The following is a 22,922-nucleotide window of genomic DNA, read 5'->3' on the forward strand; positions in this document are numbered from 1 at the left end:
ACTAATGTTAGAGGGTAGAGAGGTTGATCTATCCTTCTAGATAGAGAGGCATGGCCTCGGGGCCAAAATGGGGGGGATACAGTGTGGTCCCTCCCAACAGCCGGTCCGGGTAGTGTGCGTAGGAATTTGGTCCGTCGTCGGTGGAGAGGCAGTGATGCGTGTCCGCCAAGGTCTTAGGTTGTGGAGCTCCTGCTGAGGATGGACTTAAAGGCAATTGACATCTACACCTTGATACATCCCTATTCCATGCCTGAGTTTGATGTCAGCTTTGTTTGGCCAGAAGGGCTTGAGCTCTTCTGGTCGAATTATGAATTGGCAAAAAATGAGGCCGGCTGGCGAGACTTTGCCATTCAGGCGGAGTCTCGCCAAAACCAAGTCAAGAAAGTGACCGTGAAGACTTGTAACGAGTCACTTTCTTGTTTAAACAATCAGGAAGAAAAAGTAGCATGCCAGAAACTGGGATCACCAAATATCAAAAAGAAAATACTTTACTAAACAGACAACACAACAACACTGCAAAAGTTAATTAAAAACATTTAAAATTTGCATAATGCAGAACTACACAATGACCCACAATAGAGTCAAGCCCCTGTCAACCCCAGAAATGCACTCCTTATTAGGTACATGATATTTGTTCAGATAATACAAAAGCATCAAGAATACACAATAAAAGGACCCGTGGTCTCATAACATGCAGCTTAAATAGTGAAGCTAGCGCTATTCAAGGATAAAGAGGAATGGGTAGATAGAAAGAGTAAGAATAAATATAATGTGAGCACCACAATCCACTGTTAGGTAGAGTGGTTTACAAAAACATTCCTCTTTAGAGGCCAAGGTGAGCTTCTTATCAAAACCATGGAGTAAGGGTACCGTCACACAGTGCCATTTTCATCGCTATGACGGCACGATCCGTGACGTCGCAGCGTCGTATGATTATCGCTCCAGCGTCGTAGACTGCGGTCCCACTTTGCAATCACAGCGCTGGAGCGATGCCGAAGTCCCCGGGTAACCAGGGTAAACATCGGGTTACTAAGCGCAGGGCCGCGCTTAGTAACCCGATGTTTACCCTGGTTACCAGCGTAAACGTAAAAAAAACAAACAGTACATACTTACATTCCGGTGTCTGTCCCCCGGCGTTCTGCTTCTCTGCACTGTGTAAGCACAGCGGCCGGAAAGCAGAGCGGTGACGTCACCGCTGTGCTCGCTTTCCGGCCGGCAGGCGCTCACAGTGCAGAGAAGCTGAGACGCCGGGGGACAGACACAGGAATGTGAGTATGTACTGTTTGTTTTTTTTATGTTTACGCTGGTAACCAGGGTAAACATCGGGTTACTAAGCGCGGCCCTGCGCTTAGTTACCCGATGTTTACCCTGGTTACAAGCGAACACATCGCTGGATCGGTGTCACACACAACGATCCAGCGATGTCAGCGGGTGATCAAGCGACGAAAGAAAGTTCCAAACGATCTGCTACGACGTACGATTCTCAGCGTGATGTATGATCGCAGTAGCGTGTCAGACACAGTGATATCGTAACGATATCGCTAGAACGTCACGAATCGTGCCGTCGTAGCGATGAAAATTTCACTGTGTGACGGTACCCTAATCCCCTGAATGGGGAGATCAAATAAACTCATACAACCTGAGCCCAGTGCAGGTAAAACCCACATAAAACCATATCTGCATGGGGCGCCGGTAAAGTATTGGATAAAGAGGAGTGGAGGAGGCAAGTGCACAGGTATGTCGGAGTCGCTTTCTTGTTATGACATCATGACGTGGTTTGGTTGATATGGAGATGTGGTGGAGATGCCAAAGAAAAACCGTGACGAGTTTGGTATCTGGTCAGGGGACTGGACGTTTATGGTAAAACTTAAGCGTTCAGGTGGTATGGTTGCCCACATTCCATCATCTGCCTTCCTGGGTAGGGATCGTATCCTGGTCTTCTACCAGGGGCAACTGAAGCTCTGTCACAGGTGCGGCGACCCCACACACTTCAGTGCAAACTGCACTGAGCAGAAATGTGCATTGTGTGGTGATTTCAGCCATCTTGCCCCATCTTGTGTGGAGATTAGGTGCCACCTGTGTGGTGAGTTAGGTCACCCATTCAGCCGTTGTCCTAATGCAGTCATGACCCTGGTGGGAGAAAGATGTGAGGCTGATTCTGCTGGAGAAGGGACTAGCAGGGGTGAGGGAGCTGAGGAGCCAAGGAGGAAAAGCAATAAAAAGACGCCTGCCCAGCTGAAGCGTGTAGACAAGCGCAGACAGGATAGGGAGCTGGGCGAGCCTCGGGCTACTGGGCCGACCCCTATCCTGGACACCAGTCTTGCTGCTGAGGCCTCAAGGGATGATGAGTTGGAGTAGGAGGTCAGGAGGATCCACAGGGAGGAAAGCACAACTGCCTCCAAATCCTCCCATTATGATAATATGGATGAGGATAATAGGTAGTGGCTAGAGGACAAGAGTAAGCTTGGCACCAAAAAGAAGAGAAAGAAGGGAGATAAAACATCTTCTCCCGCTCTGACCAAGGTACCTAAGGAAGGAAAAACTGACTCCTCTCTGGTTGGTCTTTCTAACCGGTTCCAAGCCCTTGAGAACATCTCTTCCTCTGAGGAGGAAGCTTCTGGGAATGTAAGGTCCTTGGAGGGAGGGACTGGCCCAGAGTCCGGAGATGAGGACAATAAAAACAAAAAAACACGTGGGAATGGACACCTCTATGTCATTAAAGAGGGGGAAGGATTCCTCCTCTTAGGCAGAGGATAAGAGGAGTGGGAAGAAGAAAGCCATCTAACTCAATCACCAATGATGGCGGTACCCACTCCGTTGACGCTGAAGTCCATTAATGTCGCCAGCATAAAGTCAAATACAGCTAGATTTGCGGCCTTTGATTTTCTCAGCCGGGTTGAAGCTGACATTTTCTTTTTGCAAGAGACCAGGCTGCCAAACATGGCAGATGTGTTTAAAGCTAAGAGGGAGAGGAGACTCGGGCCCTCCTATTGGTCTCTTGCGGCCGAGCCGTATAGCGGAGTGGCGGTCCTTTTTACCGCGCCAGTGGAATGCCGACGGGTTATTGAGTTGGAAATGGGGAGGTGCCTGATCTTAGATGTCCTCATGAAGGGACAAGAGCTCCGGCTCATCAACATCTATGGTCCCCAATCTAAGTGGGACCGGAATTGTCTCTTTATGAGGATCAAGCCCTACCTTTTTACAAGTCGGCAGGTTGTCTTTGGAGGGGACTTCAATGCTGTCACGAGGCCCCGAGATAGAGGAGGTTCCAGAGACAAGCTGACTTATGATAGCGTCGCCCTTAATAGTATAGCTAGTGAGGCTCGCCTGGTGGATGTCCACATTCGGCACACCCCAGGCCACGAGGGGTTCACCTATCATAGAGGTAACTGTAGGTCCAGAATATATAGGTTTTATTTAAAGGAGGAAGCTGTCTCTTCAGCAGTTTCTGTTGTTGAGGTGGAGTTCTCCGACCACTGTTTAATTTTGTTTTCTCTGAATGTTACAGAGACCCTCCGGATGGGAAGAGGCTTTTGGAGGCTCAATTCCTCTCTCTTGGAAGAAGCGGAGATAAGACAGTCCTTTGAGGATTTTCTTCAGAGCCAGGTACCCTTACTGGATCTTTGTAGTAGTAAGTCAGAGTGGTGGGAGATGTTCAAGGAAAGGGTGGCGAGATTCTTCCGCCAGCTCTCGAGCCTCAGGAATCTGAGCAGGTACTGCCTGTATCAGGGTCTAAGGAGGAAACTCGAACATCTTGTCTCAACTGGAGGTAGCCGCGAGGAGATCTCCAGAGTGAAATCTTTGCTTATGAGGTGTCAGTACGATAGACACGCATCTTTGGTTTTTGAGAGGGATTACGGGAAGTACCGCTCGCCCGACCCTTACAGAAACTGCAAGATGTCAGTGAATAGTAAAGTAGTTACAGGACTGGTCGACACTACGGGGTCCCTGAGGCGATCCAGATCAGGGATCCTGGAGGTTGTCAGATCCTTCTACTCGCACCTCTTGGGGAAGAGGGATCTTGATTGGGATGAGATGTTGGCTTTCCTGGCTGAAGCCGTCCCCGAACCAGGGGTAGACCCCTCTCTTGACAGTTTGACAGAAATGATCAGGGAAGAGGAAGTTCAGTTGGCGATTGAAGGGCTTGCCCAAAAAAAATCGCCTGGTCCAGATGGCTTAACATCTGAATTCTATAAGACCTTTAAGGACGTTTTGGTTCCCCTCTTGACTGAGGTATTCAATGAGTGTCTTTTCTCGGGCACTCTGCCGAAGTCAATGAGGAGGTCTGCTCTGATCATCTTGTCAAAGGGTAAGGACCCCTCTTGCATTGAGAATTGGCGTCCCATAGCGCTTCTCAATGCAGACAGGAAGGTTCTGGCAAAGGTGCTGTTTAATCGGCTGGTGAAATTTGCACCCCGACTCCTTTCGGAGGCCCAGCATTGCTCTGTTCCAGGCCGTAGCACATTTAGTGCTGTGCTCTGTGTCCGAGAGGCAGTGGAGCAGGGTAGGGCTGGTCACTGGAAGGGGTACATGCTGTCACTGGACCAGGCAAAAGCGTTTGATCGGGTTAATCACGAGTACCTCTGGTCCGTCCTTCTGAGATATGGCCTGCCGGGGGGGTTTGTTGATTGGCTTAAGACCTTGTACAGTGGGGCAGAGAGTTTCCCGCTTGTGAATGGTTGGATTGGCAGCTCTTTTGAGGTTGGGTCCGGTGTTCGCCAGGGTTGTCCCTTGAGCCCGCTGCTGTACGTGTTTGCAATTGACCCTCTTGTTAGGAGGGTGGAGCGTGGACCATTGGCCGGGATCGGGATGGACCAGGCAGCACCGGAGGCCACTCTGAGGGTGGTGGCGTATGCCGATGATGTCACCGTGTTTGTTTTCTCTCACGAGGAGGCAGGGTGGCTGATGTCAGAGGTAGATCGCTACTCGGAGGCATCCGGGTCCAAGATCAACCGGGATAAGTGTGAGAGTCTCTGGCTGGGAGGAGGAGATCCTGGTTTTGATCTCCCGGACACCCTTCCAGGACCCAAAATCTCTGCAAAAATCCTTGGCATCGAATTTGGCCAGGGGGATTACCCCAAACAAAATTGGGACAGCAGGCTAGAGATCGCCACTCAGAAGGTGAACCAATGGAAGGGTTGGTCTTTGACCCTAAGGGAAAGGGTAAACCTGATCAAAACTTACCTGCTCCCTTTACTGATTTATCTGGGCAGTGTGTGCATCTTGCCGGAATCTCTCTGGACTCGGGTCTACAGTTTGTTCTTCTAACTGTTATGGGGGAATAGACTGAACCTGGTCAAGAGGGAGGTTACTTACCGTACGAGGAGACTAGGAGGGTTGGGTATGGTCAACCCTGTGGTATTCCTTGTGGATACCTTCATTAAGATCAATATTGCAAACCTCTGGAAAGAGAGGGCTCCTCCGTGGGTATTCTCCTGTAGGGGATGGTTTCAGCCTTTCTTCCAGGAATGGGAGACAGGAGGGCAAGTGAAGGATCTTCGCACACCGCATGGACATCTTCCGGCTTACGCTACCTTGGTTCAGAAGGTAATTCGTCGGTGGGGTCTGGGAATGTGGGAGATCAGGACTCTGCCAAGGAAACTCCTTGACAATAGGGTTCTGTTGACCCATTTCCAGAGGCCTCTGGCGCTCAGGGACTGCCCAAGTCGGGATCTTGGGGTGGGTTTACATCTTTTGAATTCTATCCGGATCCCCTCGAAGTTTTGGGACTTGGCTTGGCGCTGCTTCCATGGGAAACTGTGTGTGAGGGACAATCTGAAGTGTAGGAGCTCTGAGGACAGGAATTGTCCTCGGGAGCATTGTGGTTCCTTGCTGGAAAGCATGGACCACTTCCTGCTTCATTGTCCCTTCAACACAGAGGTGTACAACAGGGTGGGCGCCTTCATTGGCTGGTCTCGGCTGGCCGGTCTCTCCTATGCGGAATGGGCCTATGGAGCATTCGGAGACCTTGGTGGTCGGGACCGTTGCACCTTATTTCTAGTTAGCGCAGTGGTTAGGTATCACACGTGGAATGCACGGTGCTTAGTATCGACGCAACTAAAAATCCTCCCAGTGGATGATGTGTTTAGGACCATACTCGGTGACCTGGTGAAGGTGCGCTCTCTGGAGTATGGGAGACTGGGCGCACGGAGGGCCGCTCTCCTCTGGAGGGGCTTTTCTTTTAGTGTGCCCTAGTCTGGTCATCTCCTTTCCTGGTGGTGGGCTGCTGCTGACACTGTAGATTTTTGTTTTGTTTGATCATTATACAGTGATGTAGGGCGGCAGGCGCCGAACTTGGGCTTCGTGAGTTGTGATTATTGTGGTGTGTGCTGCTGTATATATTGTATATAGATATAGATTTGGGTGTAGGTGTTAGGTTGGGTGGTGGGAAAGGGGGGGAGGTGGGTTTATCTTGTGGGACTATGGGACACTGGGTTGTTTGGGGGAAAACTGGCACTGTCTGATCTGGCCTATGGACGTTGGACATGGACTGAGGCATGAGACGCAGGACCAGCTCTCAGGTCAGTGCGGGGGGTTGGGAATGGAGGATAGCTTAGTATTGTATATATTTGTTTAAATTTGTGGCTATTTTATTTAAAACTAAAAAAAATAATAAATAAAAAAAAGAGAAAAAAGTTTATGTATATAGTTTTTGTTTGCCATTGTTTATTTTATTTGTTATTATTATTTTATTTGGTGACCGGACCAGAAGGTCAAAGTAGTTATTCTGTATATACTGTATAATATGTGTGAGAGGAGAGAATGAGCGGCTGGACCAGTGTTCAGTATACTGATTATTTTTTTCTGGCTGATATTTCTGTTTTGTGTCTGTTATTATTATTGTTATGTTTTTCATTTTTATAATAAAAGATCTACAGGATGTAACTCAGGATCAGTAATGTAATGTATATACACAGTGACGGCACCAGCAGAATAGTGAGTGCAGCTCTAGAGTATAATACAGGATGTAATTCTGGATTAGTACTATGAAGTTATATTACAGTTTGGTACATAATGTATTTACAAAGTGGATAAACTTTTATGCAGATTATTTATATACATAATCAAAGCGAATTAGATGTACAGAACATTTACTATAATGTGGTATTTCCAATTCAGAGTTTTTTGGCAAATCCAGAGAACAGGGGTGCCTGTTGTGTCACAGTTTGGGCCTCTACGCCCATTTCTAGATAGAGACTCTATGGCAAACATTTGAGCCTCCATTGCTAGTTATTCACATCACCATGTGAAGGATGAAGGACATTGCAGCACTAAAGTTGGATATTAACTATATACTATACAGACATATGGACGGTCCTCCAGTGATTTCTCTCTTTACATTACTAGTCCTGCTCATGTAGGGGAAATTGATTAAATCTTCACGCCCTGCTGGAGAGCAGAATTAATGGCAGAGCAAATATCTGTCGTTCAGTGACATTCCCCCTGGCTAGAGACATGGGAGCAGCGGCACCCCTGAGCACACTGTCCGCTCAGTCCCAGGAGACAGTGATCCTAAGCTTACCCAGACTGTCCCCCTGGGGTGCGTGCTCCATCTGCGGCGGGCTCCTATGTGCAGCTGCGCCTCGCTATACCCACCCTGTCACTGCGGCATTATGCCTTTATAATGCTCTGCCATGTACATGGCCGCTTCTCTGTGTCATTCATTATACATACCGTACATCACAGGCCAAATTACATCCGCCGTTCATGTACGGTGAGCCCGGGCCATACAGCGCACAGCATGACCTTGTGATACAGCCGATACCTGAGTCTAAAGGCTGAGTCACACATAATGATATCGTTAACGATATTGTTGCAACATCACGCTTTTGGTGACGTAGCAACGATCCCGCTAACGATCTCGTTATGTGTGACAGCGACCAACGATCAGGCCCCTGCTGGGAGATCGTTGGTCGTTGGGGAATGATCAGGACCATTTTTTGGTCGCTGATCACCCGCTGTCATCGCTGGATCGGCGTGTGTGACGCCGATCCAGCGATGTGTTCACTTGTAACCAGGGTAAATATCGGGTTACTAAGCGCAGGGCCGCGCTTAGCAACCCGATATTTACCCTGGTTACCATTGTAAAAGTAAAAAAAAAAACAGTACATACTCACATTCTGATGTCTCTCACGTCCCCCGGCGTCCACAGGGTTAAAACTGCTTTCGGCAGGAGCGCTGCTAATGCACGCGCTCCGGCCGAGAGCTTCCCTGCACTGACTGTGTCAGCGCCGGCCGTAAAGCAGAGCACAGCGGTGATGTCACTGCTGTTACTGCCGGCGCTGACACATTCAGTGCACGCCGGTGGACACCGGCGGGGGACGTGACAGACATCAGAATGTGAGTATGTAGTGTTTTTTTTTTTTTTTTACTTTTACAATGGTAACCAGGGTAAATATCGGGTTACTAAGCGCGGCCCTGCACTTAGTAACCCGATGTTTACCCTGGTTACCCGGGTGCTGCAGGGGGACTTCGGCATCGTTGAAGACAGTTTCAACGATGCCGAAGTCGTTCCCCTGATCGTTGGTTGCTGGAGAGAGCTGTCTGTGTGACAGCTCCCCAGCGACCACACAATGACTTACCAACGATCACGGCCAGGTCGTATCGCTGGTCGTGATCGTTGGTAAGTCATTTAGTGTAACTCCAGCTTAAGTGCGGCCATGTCTGCACCACTGAGACTGGACTACATAGGAGATTGCAGTATATTGTAAAGTGATCAAGTGATCGCAGGTTCAAATCCCCTAAAGAAACCAGTACAAAAAATAAAAGAATATATATATTTTTAAAAGTTCATATTATCCCACCCGCCTTTACCAAGATGTAAATAACATCTAAAATAATTTGAAAAAATGTACATATTTGATATCGCTGTCCGAACCAATAATCATAATCTGTAGAGTATGTTCACACTTTGCATTTTTGCAGCGCTTTTTATGCAAATTAAGTTGTTTTTTATATTACCAGTAAAAGTTATGAGATTTCAGAATAGTTTTCTTCTGACTGAATTGGAAAACTGCAGTTTTTAAAAACTGCAGAATGACAATTTTGTCAGCATTTTTGCAGCATTTTGTCACCATAGAAGGCAATGAGAAAAAAATGCAACAATGTGAAAAGTTACATACATAGGTTTAAATTATTCGGGTGTGTACGCCTTTAAATGGACTCTCTTGGGACTGTCTCTTTAATTGCAAATGGGTCTTAATCTCCCCAAAGGGAAGGGCGAGCTTCTGCTCCATCCATTATATCCCATTAGTGGATGTGAGAATGGAACTTTCATGGCATTCTGAACAGAAACACTGGTTCCCATGACAACGGGAAGATGCACCAATGACTGACAACTGACAACCCGAGAGGACCAGCACCCAGTATAAATAGGGAGTGCCCTGTTCTCTGCCAGAAAATGAGCAGAGAAGAGGTGGCAGGATGGAGAGAGGGAATCGCCTTGTCCTAGGATGGCGGTGGCTGGTCCTGCTGCCTCTGCTTTTCATTACTGCAGAAGGAGGTAAGAGGATTCTACTCCACTCATATATTATTACCTGGGGGACTACAAGTCACAGCAATCCTAAACAATAGGCCTACCTATGTTAAAAGACATTTAGACTGGACCCCTTGTTTATAATCACATGGCAGGCATTTTATAAAAAAGTAGGATGTTTTCTTTTAGCAAAAAAAAATAAATTATGGATTTCTTGCGTGTGATATTTCTTTTCGTAATTATTATTTTTCACTTTTCTATTTTAGTTTAATTTATATAAATAACAGGAAAAAAATGTGTGTTATATCGTGTTTAATGAGCATTTAGCATTTTGTTTAGACTTTTTTTTTCCTTTAGACAGGTGGAGTCATTTTTATTGCTTACGATTAGAAAAAGTGGTAGAATTTTTGTTTTAATATTTGTATTATTATATTATACTATATAATATTAATTTAAATATTATTATTATTATTATTATTATTATTATGATTACAGTAGTTTGTTTTTTTGTTGTTGCTTTCTTAAGAAGAAAGTTGAGGTTGCAGACGTTCTTTTTATAAACCCTGACTGGAATATATATTTTTTCTTCTGGGCTTAGAATATTTAAAAGGATGTCCATTTTGTTATATATATTTCTTGGTTTTCCTGTTTTAAGCTGCGTTTTACTTTTTTCTCTCTTTTTCATTTTTTTTAGTTATATTTTAAATGATATTATATAATTGTTTATTCTTTTTATTTAAGATATATAAACTAAATTAAAAAACTAAAGAAAAAAACTAAAATGTATATGTTATTATAATGTTACATTTTCTCCATTTATGCTTTTTTACATAATTTATTCCTTTTTTGTGTGTTAGTATCATTTCATTATTTTAGTAATCTATATATATATATATATATATATATATATATATATATATATATATATATACACACAGAAAAAAAAATATATGTATAAAATGTATGTGCTTTTTTTCTGTATATATATATATATATATATGTATACACATGTGTACATGGCAGGTCAAGCCTTCTTATTTGTGTGGTCAATCCTGCTTATATACATATATTATCACATATGTATGGTTTGAGAAAGGTTTAGTAATGGAACCAAAACATTGCCACATGGGCTAATAAAAGTCTTTTTTTTTTTGCAAAGCTTGTCGGAGAGCTGCCTCTTTTTCTCTTTCTATATCGTGCGGGACAAATCTGGGTATATGTCCAAGAGGCCTTGCACCCACTATTAAGTATTTTGGTGCTGCTACATTGTATTTTTATATATGTGTATGTATATATATATATATATATATATATATATATATATATATATATACACACACATATATATATATATACATTTATTTATTTTACTTACCGTACTTATTATTATGCTTCGCTTATATACGCCATTAATTCCACAGCGCTTTACAGACATTATCATCGCTGTCCTCATTGGGGCTCACAATCTACATTTCCTATCAGTATGTCTTTGGAATGTGGGAGGAAACCGGAGTACCCGGAGGAAACCCACGCAAACACAGGGAGAACATACAAACTCCTTGCAGATGTTGTGCTTGTTGAACACAGGACTCCAGCGCTGCAAAGCAACAGTACCACTGAGCTACCATGCTATACATACATATATCTTTAAAGATAGATACATTTCTATACAAATATAGACATATATATACATCTATTCCACCCTTGTGATAAAATGGCATTTGATGGACTCCCATATGGTGTTTGTTTTAGAGAAGGACTGTTTTCACTATGGCAAGAGAGGAGTTAAGAGGGGGTAATCCCTTCGGTAGCCATTGTGCCATCTGTCTGCCGGTCTGAATGGGATGTGGGACAGGCTGGCTGGGCCGCTCCAGAGTTTGTGTTGCCGCATATGAATAGATCCTCAATGAGCTTTTGTACGTTGTCCAGTTGACTCTAAAGCCAAATTGTGAGGGAGCGGAAAAGAAGGCCAGGGGTGGTGGGCAAGAAGGAGGGTGCTCGTTCCTCCGCTGTCGCTGAGGTGGACTCATTCAGTGTAATGGGTTACTGGGTTGAGAACCTCTTTTGTGCTGTCACGAGATGTAAATGAGTTTCTGGCTGAGATCGAGCTGAAGAGCGGATTGTGCTGCCTGGAATATTGTCCAGCTATCAAAATAAATATTCAATGCCCTGGGAACATGTGGTCATGGGGCAGCTTCCTCCTTTATAAGGGAATTGGGTTCTAATTTAACTGTGTTTTATATGTCATTGAATGCTATCTGTTGTTCTCTGTTATCAGCTACCAGTCTACAGTATGAAGAGGCTGGCTGTAATGATTCTCAATGAGATGATTGACAGTAAGTCAGTGATCGACTGTAGGGTTCAGCCACATCGTCCATCTTGTATCGCACGACCATATTTTATTATTAACTATTACTCACTATAGACAGCAATTGTAATATCTACCATCACCCTTAAAAATAAATAATCAAAAACAATTGGTACCTGGAAACCATCAACAAGTAGGTCGGCTGCCGCTCACGGATCTTAATATGTCTTTATAGCAATTGCATGGCAGCTTAGCGCAATATTGCATGGATGTTGTCCTTCACATAGTATTTAGGGGTTAATAACGCATGCACAAAAAAGCAAACCATTACATGCTCTGTAAATAATACTTGTCTGACAAAATAAAAATCTGACAAGAGCAGATTATTGATGGTTTGCCGGAAACAGTTAAATTAATGAAAAACATACTTTGGGCAGAAGGGATGCATGCTGTGATACCTACAAGAGAGAGCAGGACAGGGATTCTCTTGTTGATGTTCCTAGATTTCTTTCATCATGCCCCATCCCCTGGATGTAAATGCACTGTAATACTTTATTTTTTCCTGCGGGTGTGCTGTAGGGAAACTCTGCATCTCAAAAGTTGCAAAAAGGTTCATTTCGAGCATCTTTTTTTATTAGATGGTATATTAATAGGGGTCACTAGAAAGTCACAGAACTTGTAAACATATGTTTCCTATTGTCTTCTTCTTGCAGCTCACAAATCGGATTTGGGGGGTGATGCCACAGCCACCCTCATTAATCACTCCTCCATGGTCATCCAGCGGCTGCAGGAGCTACTACAGAATGCCAACGCCAGTGACAGCACACTGCGCATACGCACCACCAACTCTGATGAGGTGAAGATCATCCACACTCATCGGCTGCTGCTCGTCCTCCAAAGCGACGTCTTTGAAGGACTCCTAGAGAACAAGAGCGTGGTGACGCTTCTGGAGCCCCCGGAGTGCGCCGTTCTGTTTGAGAAATTCATAAGGTAAATTAATTAGCACTTCAATAAAACATATACAGCATATATTATGTGGTAGAGTGCAAAAGTGATACTTTTGGAAGTGTAAAGCAATGGAAACCATCAACACGCTGCTATTGATCAAAATTATTCACCAGGCAGTCATCCAGTTACATGACTCGCTATGTAATACATAGAATTCTCAGCTTTTTCATAGTAAGCCAGAATGGCAACTGTATTTACAGTTCTCATAGAGAGGGGTCCTTTAACAGGTCATCTCTCCTCTATGACAGTCCCATTAATAACCCCATAGCCTGAATCTCACATACTGTATACCTACATACTATTGTTCATATGCAGTGAACCAGGCTGTCATATGTAGTCAAACTAAACACAATAAGATCCATCAACAGCATCCGCCATGCTTGTTGATGGTTTCCAGGGTCGGACTGACTGAGGTCCGTCACTAGTAAAACTTTCCATATGCTTACTGTTCTTGCAGGTACTTCTATTGTGGGGAGATATCGGTCCAGTTAAATCAAGCCATACCCCTGCACCAATTGGCCAGCAAGTACCATGTTTTGGCGCTACAGAAAGGTGTTGCTGATTATATGAAGACCCATTTAGCCAGTGACTCAACTCAAGGCCATGTAGTGAGCTGGTACCATTACGCATTAGGGATTGGTGAAGAAACCTTGCAGGAAAGTTGCCTGAAGTTTTTGGCCTGGAACCTTTCCACCGTGATGAGTAGCAATGAGTGGGCGACCGTGAGCGAAGACCTGATGGTTTCTCTTCTACAACGATCTGACTTGGTGCTGCAGAGCGAGCTAGAATTGTTCACTTCGATTGAAGAATGGGTGAATCGGAACAACCCAAATGTGTCTATCACTGAGAAGATCCTGAGGTCTATCAGGTACCCCATGATTCCTCCGAGTCATCTTTTTCAAATCCAGAAGCAGTCCATGTTATTGGTTTCCTACCAACATTTTGTCCAGGATCTCCTGTTCCAATCCTTCCAATTTCACTCTGCTTCTCCTCTGCATCTTGCAAAGTATTTTGATGTCAACTGCAGCATGTTCATTCCTCGGAATTATCTGTCTTCATCATGGGGGTCCCAATGGATCATCAACAACCCTGCCAGAGATGATCGAAGCCTCAGCTTTCAAACTCAACTTGGCCCAAGTAACTTTGACTCCACTAAGAAGATCACTTGGAATGCAATATTTTCTCCACGTTGGCTTCCCGTCAGTCTTCGTCCTGTCTACTCAGAGTCCATGTCTGGCGGTTCCCCATCGAATCGTCTTGAAGAAGGAAGGCCACGACTCGTTGTCACTTCGGCCATGAGTGGTCTAGATTTTGCAGGAGTCACATTCCAGAAGACCGTACTGATTGGAGTAAGGAGACAGCAAGGCAAGGTGTTTGTGAAGCACGTCTACAGCGTCCACCAGAGCACGGATGAAGTGTCTGACTTCTTGGCCCAGGCTGATCTGCAGAAGCGAACCTCAGAGTATCTGATCGACAACTCCCTTCATCTACATATTATCATCAAGCCTATCTACCATTCTCTAATCAAGGCCAAGTGATATGGATTCTTCATAGTAGTCAGCTAATTTGGGCCGTCATTCTCAGTGCAAAACTGGGCATTACTGCGGACCCTCTTTTCTACAAAAAGTTGGATACTTTTCTAAAATGGTTGGTTAAGATCTACTAGTTTTAATCAAAACCACATGAACAGTTGTCAGGGTATGTAAACCCTTGAAATATGTTCAGGCATGCTCTACGGATGTTCTGGGTCAAAGGCAGCAAGCTGAGACCTACATCAATTTATTGGTTGGCATTGGCTTCATTGAGGTTTTCATGGATGAAGCTGATGGTGTTTGTATCCCCACTGATTTAATTGGGAGCATAGTCACCTTTGTTTAGGGACATGACACCCAGCAGTAGTTTAGGTCTCGGCTTCTAGACCTACATGAATGTCAGATAATGTAGAAAAGTTGTACGTTCCCTTCAAGAGAAAGCATATAGCTTTGGTCTGTAGACCAGTGCTTTCCAACCTGCGGCTCCCCAGTGGTTGTGAAACTACAACTGCCAGCATGCTCTGATAACATGGGAGTTAGTTTTATGACAGCAGAAATACCACAGGTTGGACACAATTGTCATAGATTTTAATTTTTTTTACATTATTTTTCACCAGACACTGAACCAGCAGGGACTACCATGAAGAAAGCTAGCAGAGTTTCAATAGTTCAGCAAAGCAGAGTATTTTAAGGTAAGGCATTACAGAGGGAAAAGAAAATGACTTTTGTCTTCCCTAAAACAGCGCCACACCTTTCTGCAGGCTGTGTGTGGTATTACAGATCAGCTCCATTCACTTCAACAGGTCTGAGCTGTAAAACCTTGACACACGGCATGGACCACTGTAGGAGTGCTTTTTTCTGGAAGGAAACAGCTATGTTATTCTAAACCTGGACAACCCCTTTAAGGAGTGTAGAGTTAAGAATTAAAAAAAAATGTTCCATCCAGGCTTGTGACCGAGATTATTTTATTCCAATTTCATTTATATAAAAACAGTAAACAGAAAAATAATCAGTACAAAGTATACAAAGTTCTGATCCAGACGCAGAAGAAAAACCCCTATTTCCCTTCCGACTAGAAAGGATAATAAAAGTGCTAGAACTGTAAGAATTTCTGGCTTTCGATAATATAGATCCTGATTATGTTTTTTTTTTTAGTTGTTTATAATAAAACACATTGGTTTATGATGGTGTCAAATTCTTTAACATTATTTACTAATTGGGTCATATTTTAATAAATATTATCCCGGGTGGTCTAGTGGGGCCTGGAGGTAACAATTAATAGAATATATGGTCTAAATGTGATGAAGATGTTCATTTCAAAAGAGCTGCCTGGTTAAGAAAATCTCTTTTGTGCCAGTTCAGTCCATTCATTTATTTATACAGCCGGACTACTCATTTTAATGGGTACTATGTAATACTTCATTGAAAGTTATCTGTGTAGGGTTCTAGCCTCAAGACTAAACAACTCAACAACCACTTTGTATGGTTCTTTACATGATTTCGGGTGATTTTGGTGTTTATTTTGCTACTTCAGTTAGTGTAGGACATTTTAGAAGCTAATTCAGAAAATTCTTGGTGGTATGGGGTGGTTTTTGATGTTAATATTTCATACATCTAGTGGCATCGGGTGATATAACTGCTTTGCTATATTATGCCTTGTTATCTAGGGTGGTTTTCGTGTTAGTAGTCACACTTCTGGTGGCATGGGTTGGTATAGAGCCAATCCAGAAAAACTCTGGTGGTATAGAGTTGTTTAGATATTAATATTCATACTCCTTGTGGGATTGGGTGGATTAGATGTTACATTATATTATTTCTGGTGATATAGGGTGGCATAAGAGTTAATCCAGACAATTTATGGTGATATACACTCCCTGACAGATGTTGCTTATCCATGTTATGTAAATAAAAGCTTATAACCTGACGTTAAATTCAGCCATTGGTTGTATAAATTATTCTGGTTTAGGTTAAGAAAATAAATTGGCATCAATGCAGAAATACTGATCAGTTAATGGACACAGAATGGTCAGATTTTGGCAAGACAAAAGTTTTGTCGCCCACAGAAAGTAATGTGATATTCAAACAAATAATTAACTTAAAATACAAATATATGTTGCATAACATTGGTGAATGAAGTTGTGGTGCTATTAGAGTCATATTTAATATTTTGTGTGACTTCCATGAGCTTGAAGGACTGCATCCATGCGGTTCAACAATGATTCATAAAATTTATTAATGAAGTCATCAGGAATAGCAAAGAATGCAGTCTTACATGCCTCCCAGAGTTCATCTAGATTCTTTGGTTTTGTCTTCCAAGCTTCCTCTTTCATCCTACCCCAAACATGCTCAATGATGTTCATGTCTGGTGACTGGGCTGGCCAGTCCTTGAGCACCTTGATCTTTTTTGCCTGGAAGAACTTTGTTGTAGAGATGGATGTATGAGATGGAGCACCATTCTGCTGCAGAATTTGAATTTGACCCCTTTTATGATTTTGAATATAAGAGGTAGCTAATACTTCTTGATATTTTAGGCTATTGATATTGCCTTCCACATTGCAAATGTTTCGCACACCCCCATACTGAATGTTACCCTAGACCATGATCTTTCCACCACTAAATTTAACTGTTTTCTGAGTGTATTTTGGATCCATACGGGCTCCAGTAGGTCTCCTGCAGTATTTGCGGCGGCTGTGGTATAATTCTACTGAAGATTCATCAGAGAAATCCACCTTCTGCCACTTTTCCAGTGTCCTTCTGTTTAGCAGGCTGTGGGACTTTGCAAATGCCACACAGTATTTTATTTGCCTTTTGTTTAGTGCTGACTTCTGGGCACTGATTCCACCATGGAGGCCATTTCGAGACAGAATCCTACAAACTGTTCTAGTTGACACAGGGACTTGAGGTGACCAGGCCTGTTGGAGCTCTGCTGCAGTGGAAGAGGGGTTTGCTTTGGATTTTCTAAACAACAAACGTTCGTCCTGTGCAGTTGTCTTGCGGGGTCTGCCTGACCTGGGCTTGTCAAACACATCTCCAGTCTCTTCAAATTTCTTTTTAATTCTTTGTACTTGACGCTGATACACATTAAAGGTGCCAGCCACCTCTGCAGTGGATCTGGTTTTCAGCCTCTTGATAATCCAGGCTTTGGTCGCAGGGTGGATTTTTGGCATGTTGTCAGAGCTCAAGTTGCAGTTCAAGTGAATGTCTCGGGTGCTGGGTTTCTTTTTATACACACATACTAATTAACCGATCATTTACTGAGCACAGGTGAGGATGTAAACTAGGATTGGGTGCATTATATGACCAGGCGACAAAACTTTTGATTTGCCAAAATCTGACCATTCTGTGTCCATTAACTGATCAATATTTCTGCAATGATGCCAATTTATTTTCTTAACCTAAACCACACTTCGGAGGGTTTCAGCTTTCAAAAGAATAATTTATACAACCAATGGATGAATTTAACGTCAGGTTATAACCTTTTATTTACATAACATGGATAAACGACATATCTTCTGTCAGGGAATGTAGATTGGTTTATGTATTGATATTAATACTCTTAGTGGTATACGTTGATATAAGGGCTAATCCAGGAAATCCCTGGTGGTATAGTGTAGTTCAGATATTAATACTCCTAGTCATATAGGGTGGTTTAGGGGTTTATACAGGAAGTCCTTGTGGCATAGGGTGCTTTAGATACCATAACAGCTGCATTATATACCACCATACTTTTGATGTTTGGCCCCTCCCATACCAAGATCAATACTGACCAACCCTCCACCTAAATACTTTCACTCCTAGATATTATTGTAAGGTCGTTTAGGGGTTAATCCAGAATATCCCTGGTGGCATAGAGTGGCTTAGTCTTAGATATTAATATCCCTTGGTAGTCTAGGGTAGTTTAGGCCTGATAAAGGCTCCAGATACCTGGGCCAATCATTGCCATTGTCGTAGCCATACTCAAGTACTCATTCCCAAACCATACCAACTGAAGTACATGCTGCCATATTGGGGGCTTTGGCGCCTTCCCTCCTGGGCCAATATTTCCACTTAAATAGGTTCAAAATATGTGTATGTAAAAAGACCACATATAATTATATACGGGCAAATTGGGTCAAAATGAGCATAATCCTGTACCGGACCACCCGACTGATATTGTGATCTATCACTTCAGTGTCTACCTATAGAAACTTTGCTCTAAAAAGTAAACATTTCACAGAAAAGTTCTAGTAAATTTGCATAGTACCACAATTTTATAGACCCTGCGGAGGTTTGAGGCCCATGATTGCCCGCACTTTACCCAACGGTTCAGTCATCCTCTCCTTTGGGCATTAGTCCATTGCATAAGTAAGATGCTCTGTGGCATCATCTTGGGATCGCGTGTCTTCCGACTCGGAAGCAGGCAAAAGTTCCTTTTCGTAAGAATACCGATAATGCCCATTTTGTAGAATATTTAAGGTCAATGCCATGGCCCTCATCAGTTCCAAGGCTGGCGGAAATACAACAGTCGGGAATAATCCAGGGATAATACATAAAGGCGCACAAGTTTTACGACACATCTACAATAATTTTTCAAAGGTTTTTGGATAAATTATCCACCTTGCCTGAACAGTATTGGGAAATCCCATGAGAAGCAGGCACTCTATGGAACAGAACAGTTGGTCAATTCTACATAGCAGCAAGGAAGAGTTTCCACCAGTACCCAAGTGATAATTGGTATCCCCATAGCAGAAGATAAGAGACGTAATACAGTTCTGTCAGGGAAAGGAATGATGAAAATACCTTCCAGAATAAAAAAAAAAGTCCATACTGGTGACAAAATGCCCTTTTAACACTTTTTTTCACCAATTCGGCAAAGTTCTGTGGGCAAACATGTCCAGAGATTCCACGTCTTGTAATGGGATAGCTTGCTTGGCGTTATAGGAACATTCCAAACCTACTAATATTTCCGCACCCGAATCTCCTTTCCATTGATGCCACCAGCGTTTCCAGTGTTGTAGTTGAATCGTGGCCGCTGGTTGGTGGAAATTTGCTTCTTGGCATTGCCAGGTTGCGATCCTGCCCCTTGATGGTCTCCGACTTTGGCCAAGTTTCCTGTGTAGATTGGAAAGAGTGTTAAAGGGGGTTTTCATGCTAAGGATATTGTCTGATCCAGGACAAGCAAACGGCTGAACCCAAAAATGGGGTTACCCATGCTAGCCACAATTTTACAGTCGGTATAATAATCATGCCCCACCTAGTGCCCTAATTACCGTAATGTAGACTTCTAGGCCTTAATGCAAAAACTGTGAAAGGGTAACTTAACACGACGTGTTCTTCCCTGGTGCAAAGGCTCCTTTGGGCAGCTGGGCTGGGGTGCGACTGTGAGTTGTACACCCCATAGAGCTTTGAATTTATGTCCTCCTCTCTGAACAGTCTCCTTATTACTTATGTTGTATTAGCAGTGTTGGATTGGGGTGCCAAGGGCCCACCAGTACTAACTCCAGGGCCCCACTTTTCACCTATACCCAAATGTGACATTATTCTCACTTACAAACTTATATAACAATGAGCTGGGTAGATTGTTAAATGAATAAGATGCTGCCTTTGTGTGTACATAGGGTTTCAAGTATATTGTGCCAAGTACTGCTCATATAAGAGGGTGGCGGCCCACCGCAGCATTCTCCTGTTCTCCAGTGGACCAGTCCAAGCCTGTGTATTAGCCAGTCATACTGCTGGAGGAATAAAATGCCTGTTACAGGGTCTGCAGGTCCTGGATCCTGTGCACACAGCTAGTGCCCCATTTTGCTCAGATCATACATTTTCTTTCTATCCAAGTGGTAACGGGATCCTGATCCAGTCCATGTTACATCTTACCTTGTTCGCCAGGGTTAGAAGCAGGCAGAAAACTAATCTGACGCTCCCTTAAAAGTGAAATTCTCCTTTATACCCCATTCCCAAACAGGCACATTTTCAGGGTTTTTTCATACATGCGCTTTAAACAGCTGTAAAAAATGTTTTCTCGTTCGGATGTGCAAGTCATTTTTTCAGCGTTTTTATGTCATTACTTGTGGGGTCTAATTTTTATGCTATTTTCATACATTTTTTTCAGTAGCAAAATAAAGAAATTACGTGTCTGTTTTTCAAATTTTTAGGACTACAAAGAACCTCTAAAAATGTTTTAAATTTTGTTACATTATTTCTATTGTCACATGTTGGTTTTTTTTCCAAAGGCGCAGGGCTAGTAACATCGATTTTGATTGGCTTCGGCTATTATTTACTTATCCTGCTTTTTATTTATTTTTCATTTGTGTCACACATTGTGCCGGCCTATAAGGTCATAAAAATGTTGTGGGGCATTTCAACATTTAAATACTTTTTATCTGATTTCCCCTGTAACTGGGCATAGTATATGAGCTTCCTAGTTATAGAGAAAATTCAGCCTCCTTTAAAGCAGATGTGACTGGGTCTCTTAGGACCCAGCAGATCCTGCTCCCTCCCTACACCCAGGGATCACATGATCATTGGGTTAGGAAGAGGGTTGGCCATTAATGCTTCTTATACTGTGTAAAGAGATTGGGAAGGCAGAGACTGTAAATAACCATCGCTGCCTTCTCTACAGGGAGTCTTGCTGTGTCTTACAGCCGGCTCCCAGCTCCAACTATGCAATGATGTTTAGAATGTCACTGCAGAGAAGAACCTGGACATTCATACTCTATGGGCGATCCGGAAGTATTTAAAGGGAACCTGTCACCAGGTTTGACCGATAAGAGATACGGCCATCACCTTTCAGGGCTGATGTACAACATTCTATAATGCTGTATATCTGCTCCCAACCCGACCTGCAAGAGAAGAAAAATAACTTTTATTATACTCATGTGCGGGGCGGTCAGGCCCAATGGGTGTCGCTCTTCTGGGTCCGGCGCCTCTCTTCTTCTTCCAATGCCGCCCTCCTGCTTGTTTCCTGTGGATGACACGTCTCCTCGGCACCGCTGTCCTGCACAGGCGCACTTCTCTGTTGAGGGCAGAGCCAAGTACTGCAGTGCGCAGGTGCTGGGAAAGGTCAAAGAGCCCCAGCGCATGCGCACTGCAGTACTTTGCTCTGCCCTTGTCAGGGCAGAGAAGTACGCCTGCGCAGGAGCGCTGTTCTAAAGAGACTGTGTGGATGATGAAGGGATGCGTCATCCACACAAAGCAAGCAGGAGGACGGAGATCGTAAGAAAATGGGAGGCCCTGGGCCAAGACCAGTGATGCTCACTGGACCGGACCGCCCCCCAGATGAGTATTAGAAAAGTTATTTTTCTTCTTTTACAGGTCGGGTTGGGGGCAGATATACAGTATTATAGAATGCTGTATATCAGCCCTGAAAGGTGATGGCCATATCTCTTATCAGCCAAACCTGGTGACAGGTTCACTTTAACCTAGGCACCAAAATGTGCAAATACAGTTACCGTATTTTTCGTTTTGTAAGACGCACTTTATTTCCCCCAAATTTGGGGGGTAAATGGGGGTGCGTCTTACAAAGCGGATATACCGCTTACCGTTGCAGGCTGGGATGAGGTGGGTGTCCACTGCTGCCCAGGGTGATGCTGGAGTCTCCGGTGCTGCGGGGGCTCTGGCGACATTTTGTGAAAGGCCAGAGCCCCCCAGCAGTTCATCCATGCTTTCCTGTGCGACGGACTCTGGGAAAATGGCCGCCGGGATCTCGGGAGATGAGCTTTCAGCGCTGAGATCTCATCTCTCGAGATCTTGGTCCCAAGATCTCCATCTGCGCATGTGCCGTCTCCCGGCGGCCATCTTCCCGAAGTCCACAGCACCGGAAAGCATGGACGTACTGCAGGCAGAGCCCCACGCAGCATCGTAGCCCCCCCTGCAGCACAGGAGCCCCCCTGCAGCACAGGAGCCCCCCCTGCAGCACAGGAGTCCCCCTGCAGCACAGGAGCCCCCTCTGCAGCACAGGACACCTGCACACCCCCTCATCCCAGCCTGCAGCAATGCTCCACTCCTGCCTCCTCCAGCAGCGACCTTGGGACCCCGCTTCACCGCAGCCACCACCCCCGGTAAGCAATAAGATGCATGAAGCACCACCAATTTATTAAAAAAAAGTTTTTTTTCCTGTTTTCCCTCAAAATTCGGGGTGCGTCTTCTAATCCGGAGCGTCTTACAAAGCGAAAAATAGGGAACTTGACCTTACAAGTCAATCAACAGGATCTTAGCAGACACCAAAGTAGTCGATGGGGTCTAAAGCTTGCCCTTTCCCCTATGCAGGAGATGAGGACCCACTTTTGAATTCGTCAACAAAGTATATTACTCATCTGAGAACTCTGGCTTAAAGAAGGGGTTTCTAGGGCCCACTCTTTGACAGCCATATATCTGTAACTGGCCTTTACATGACACCTACCAGCTTGATTCTGAGGAAGCTTGACCTGTGCTATGGGTAGCACAATTTTTCCACGGCTGTTCACATTCTGAGGGATGCTACTCTGGATCTTGTGATCCGAGTTACTCTCAAGAGCTCTGTTTCGAGAAGGATGGTTCTTTGGTCGTCCAAGCTAAATGAAAAGAGACAAGAAATAAAGAAAGAGTAATTTCCAATTTCATCTTCATGCTTGGACCCCTTAGC

The 22,922-nt window shown here is 44.1% G+C and overlaps 2 protein-coding genes across 2 annotated transcripts in view; one reads left to right on the plus strand and one right to left on the minus strand.

Annotated features, from left to right (window-relative positions):
* The first annotated feature begins 9,269 nt into the window (after nucleotides 1–9,269).
* On the plus strand, nucleotides 9,270–15,505 carry BTBD17 (BTB domain containing 17). Its single transcript, XM_077253400.1, has 3 exons — nucleotides 9,270–9,502; nucleotides 12,497–12,773; nucleotides 13,249–15,505. The coding sequence occupies exons 1-3, from the start codon at nucleotides 9,424–9,426 to the stop codon at nucleotides 14,327–14,329; spliced, it is 1,437 nt and encodes a 478-aa protein (XP_077109515.1). The 5' UTR covers nucleotides 9,270–9,423; the 3' UTR covers nucleotides 14,330–15,505.
* A 1,142-nt stretch (nucleotides 15,506–16,647) lies between these two features.
* Nucleotides 16,648–22,922, minus strand: part of KIF19 (kinesin family member 19) — a 64,470-nt gene continuing 58,195 nt past the window's right edge. Inside the window, exons 19-20 of the mRNA XM_077253396.1 lie at nucleotides 22,701–22,851; nucleotides 16,648–19,414 (exon numbers count right to left, since the gene is read on the minus strand). Coding sequence (XP_077109511.1) covers nucleotides 19,260–19,414; nucleotides 22,701–22,851 — 306 coding nt within the window. The 3' untranslated portion in view covers nucleotides 16,648–19,259. The remainder of the gene's footprint in view (nucleotides 19,415–22,700; nucleotides 22,852–22,922) is intronic.

Source organism: Ranitomeya variabilis, chromosome 4 (genome assembly GCF_051348905.1).
Source record: "Ranitomeya variabilis isolate aRanVar5 chromosome 4, aRanVar5.hap1, whole genome shotgun sequence".
NCBI classification, from domain to species: Eukaryota; Metazoa; Chordata; class Amphibia; order Anura; family Dendrobatidae; genus Ranitomeya; species Ranitomeya variabilis.

What these genes read in the sequence shown, in the direction of transcription:
- BTBD17 (XM_077253400.1), top strand. Translation starts at nt 9,424, where the DNA reads ATGGAGAGAGGGAATCGCCTTGTCCTAGGATGGCGGTGGCTGGTCCTG. An exon ending in TTTCATTACTGCAGAAGGAG is followed by an intron (nt 9,503 to 12,496) that starts GTAAGAGGATTC and finishes TTCTTCTTGCAG; the next exon opens with CTCACAAATCGGATTTGGGG. An exon ending in CTGTTTGAGAAATTCATAAG is followed by an intron (nt 12,774 to 13,248) that starts GTAAATTAATTA and finishes CTGTTCTTGCAG; the next exon opens with GTACTTCTATTGTGGGGAGA.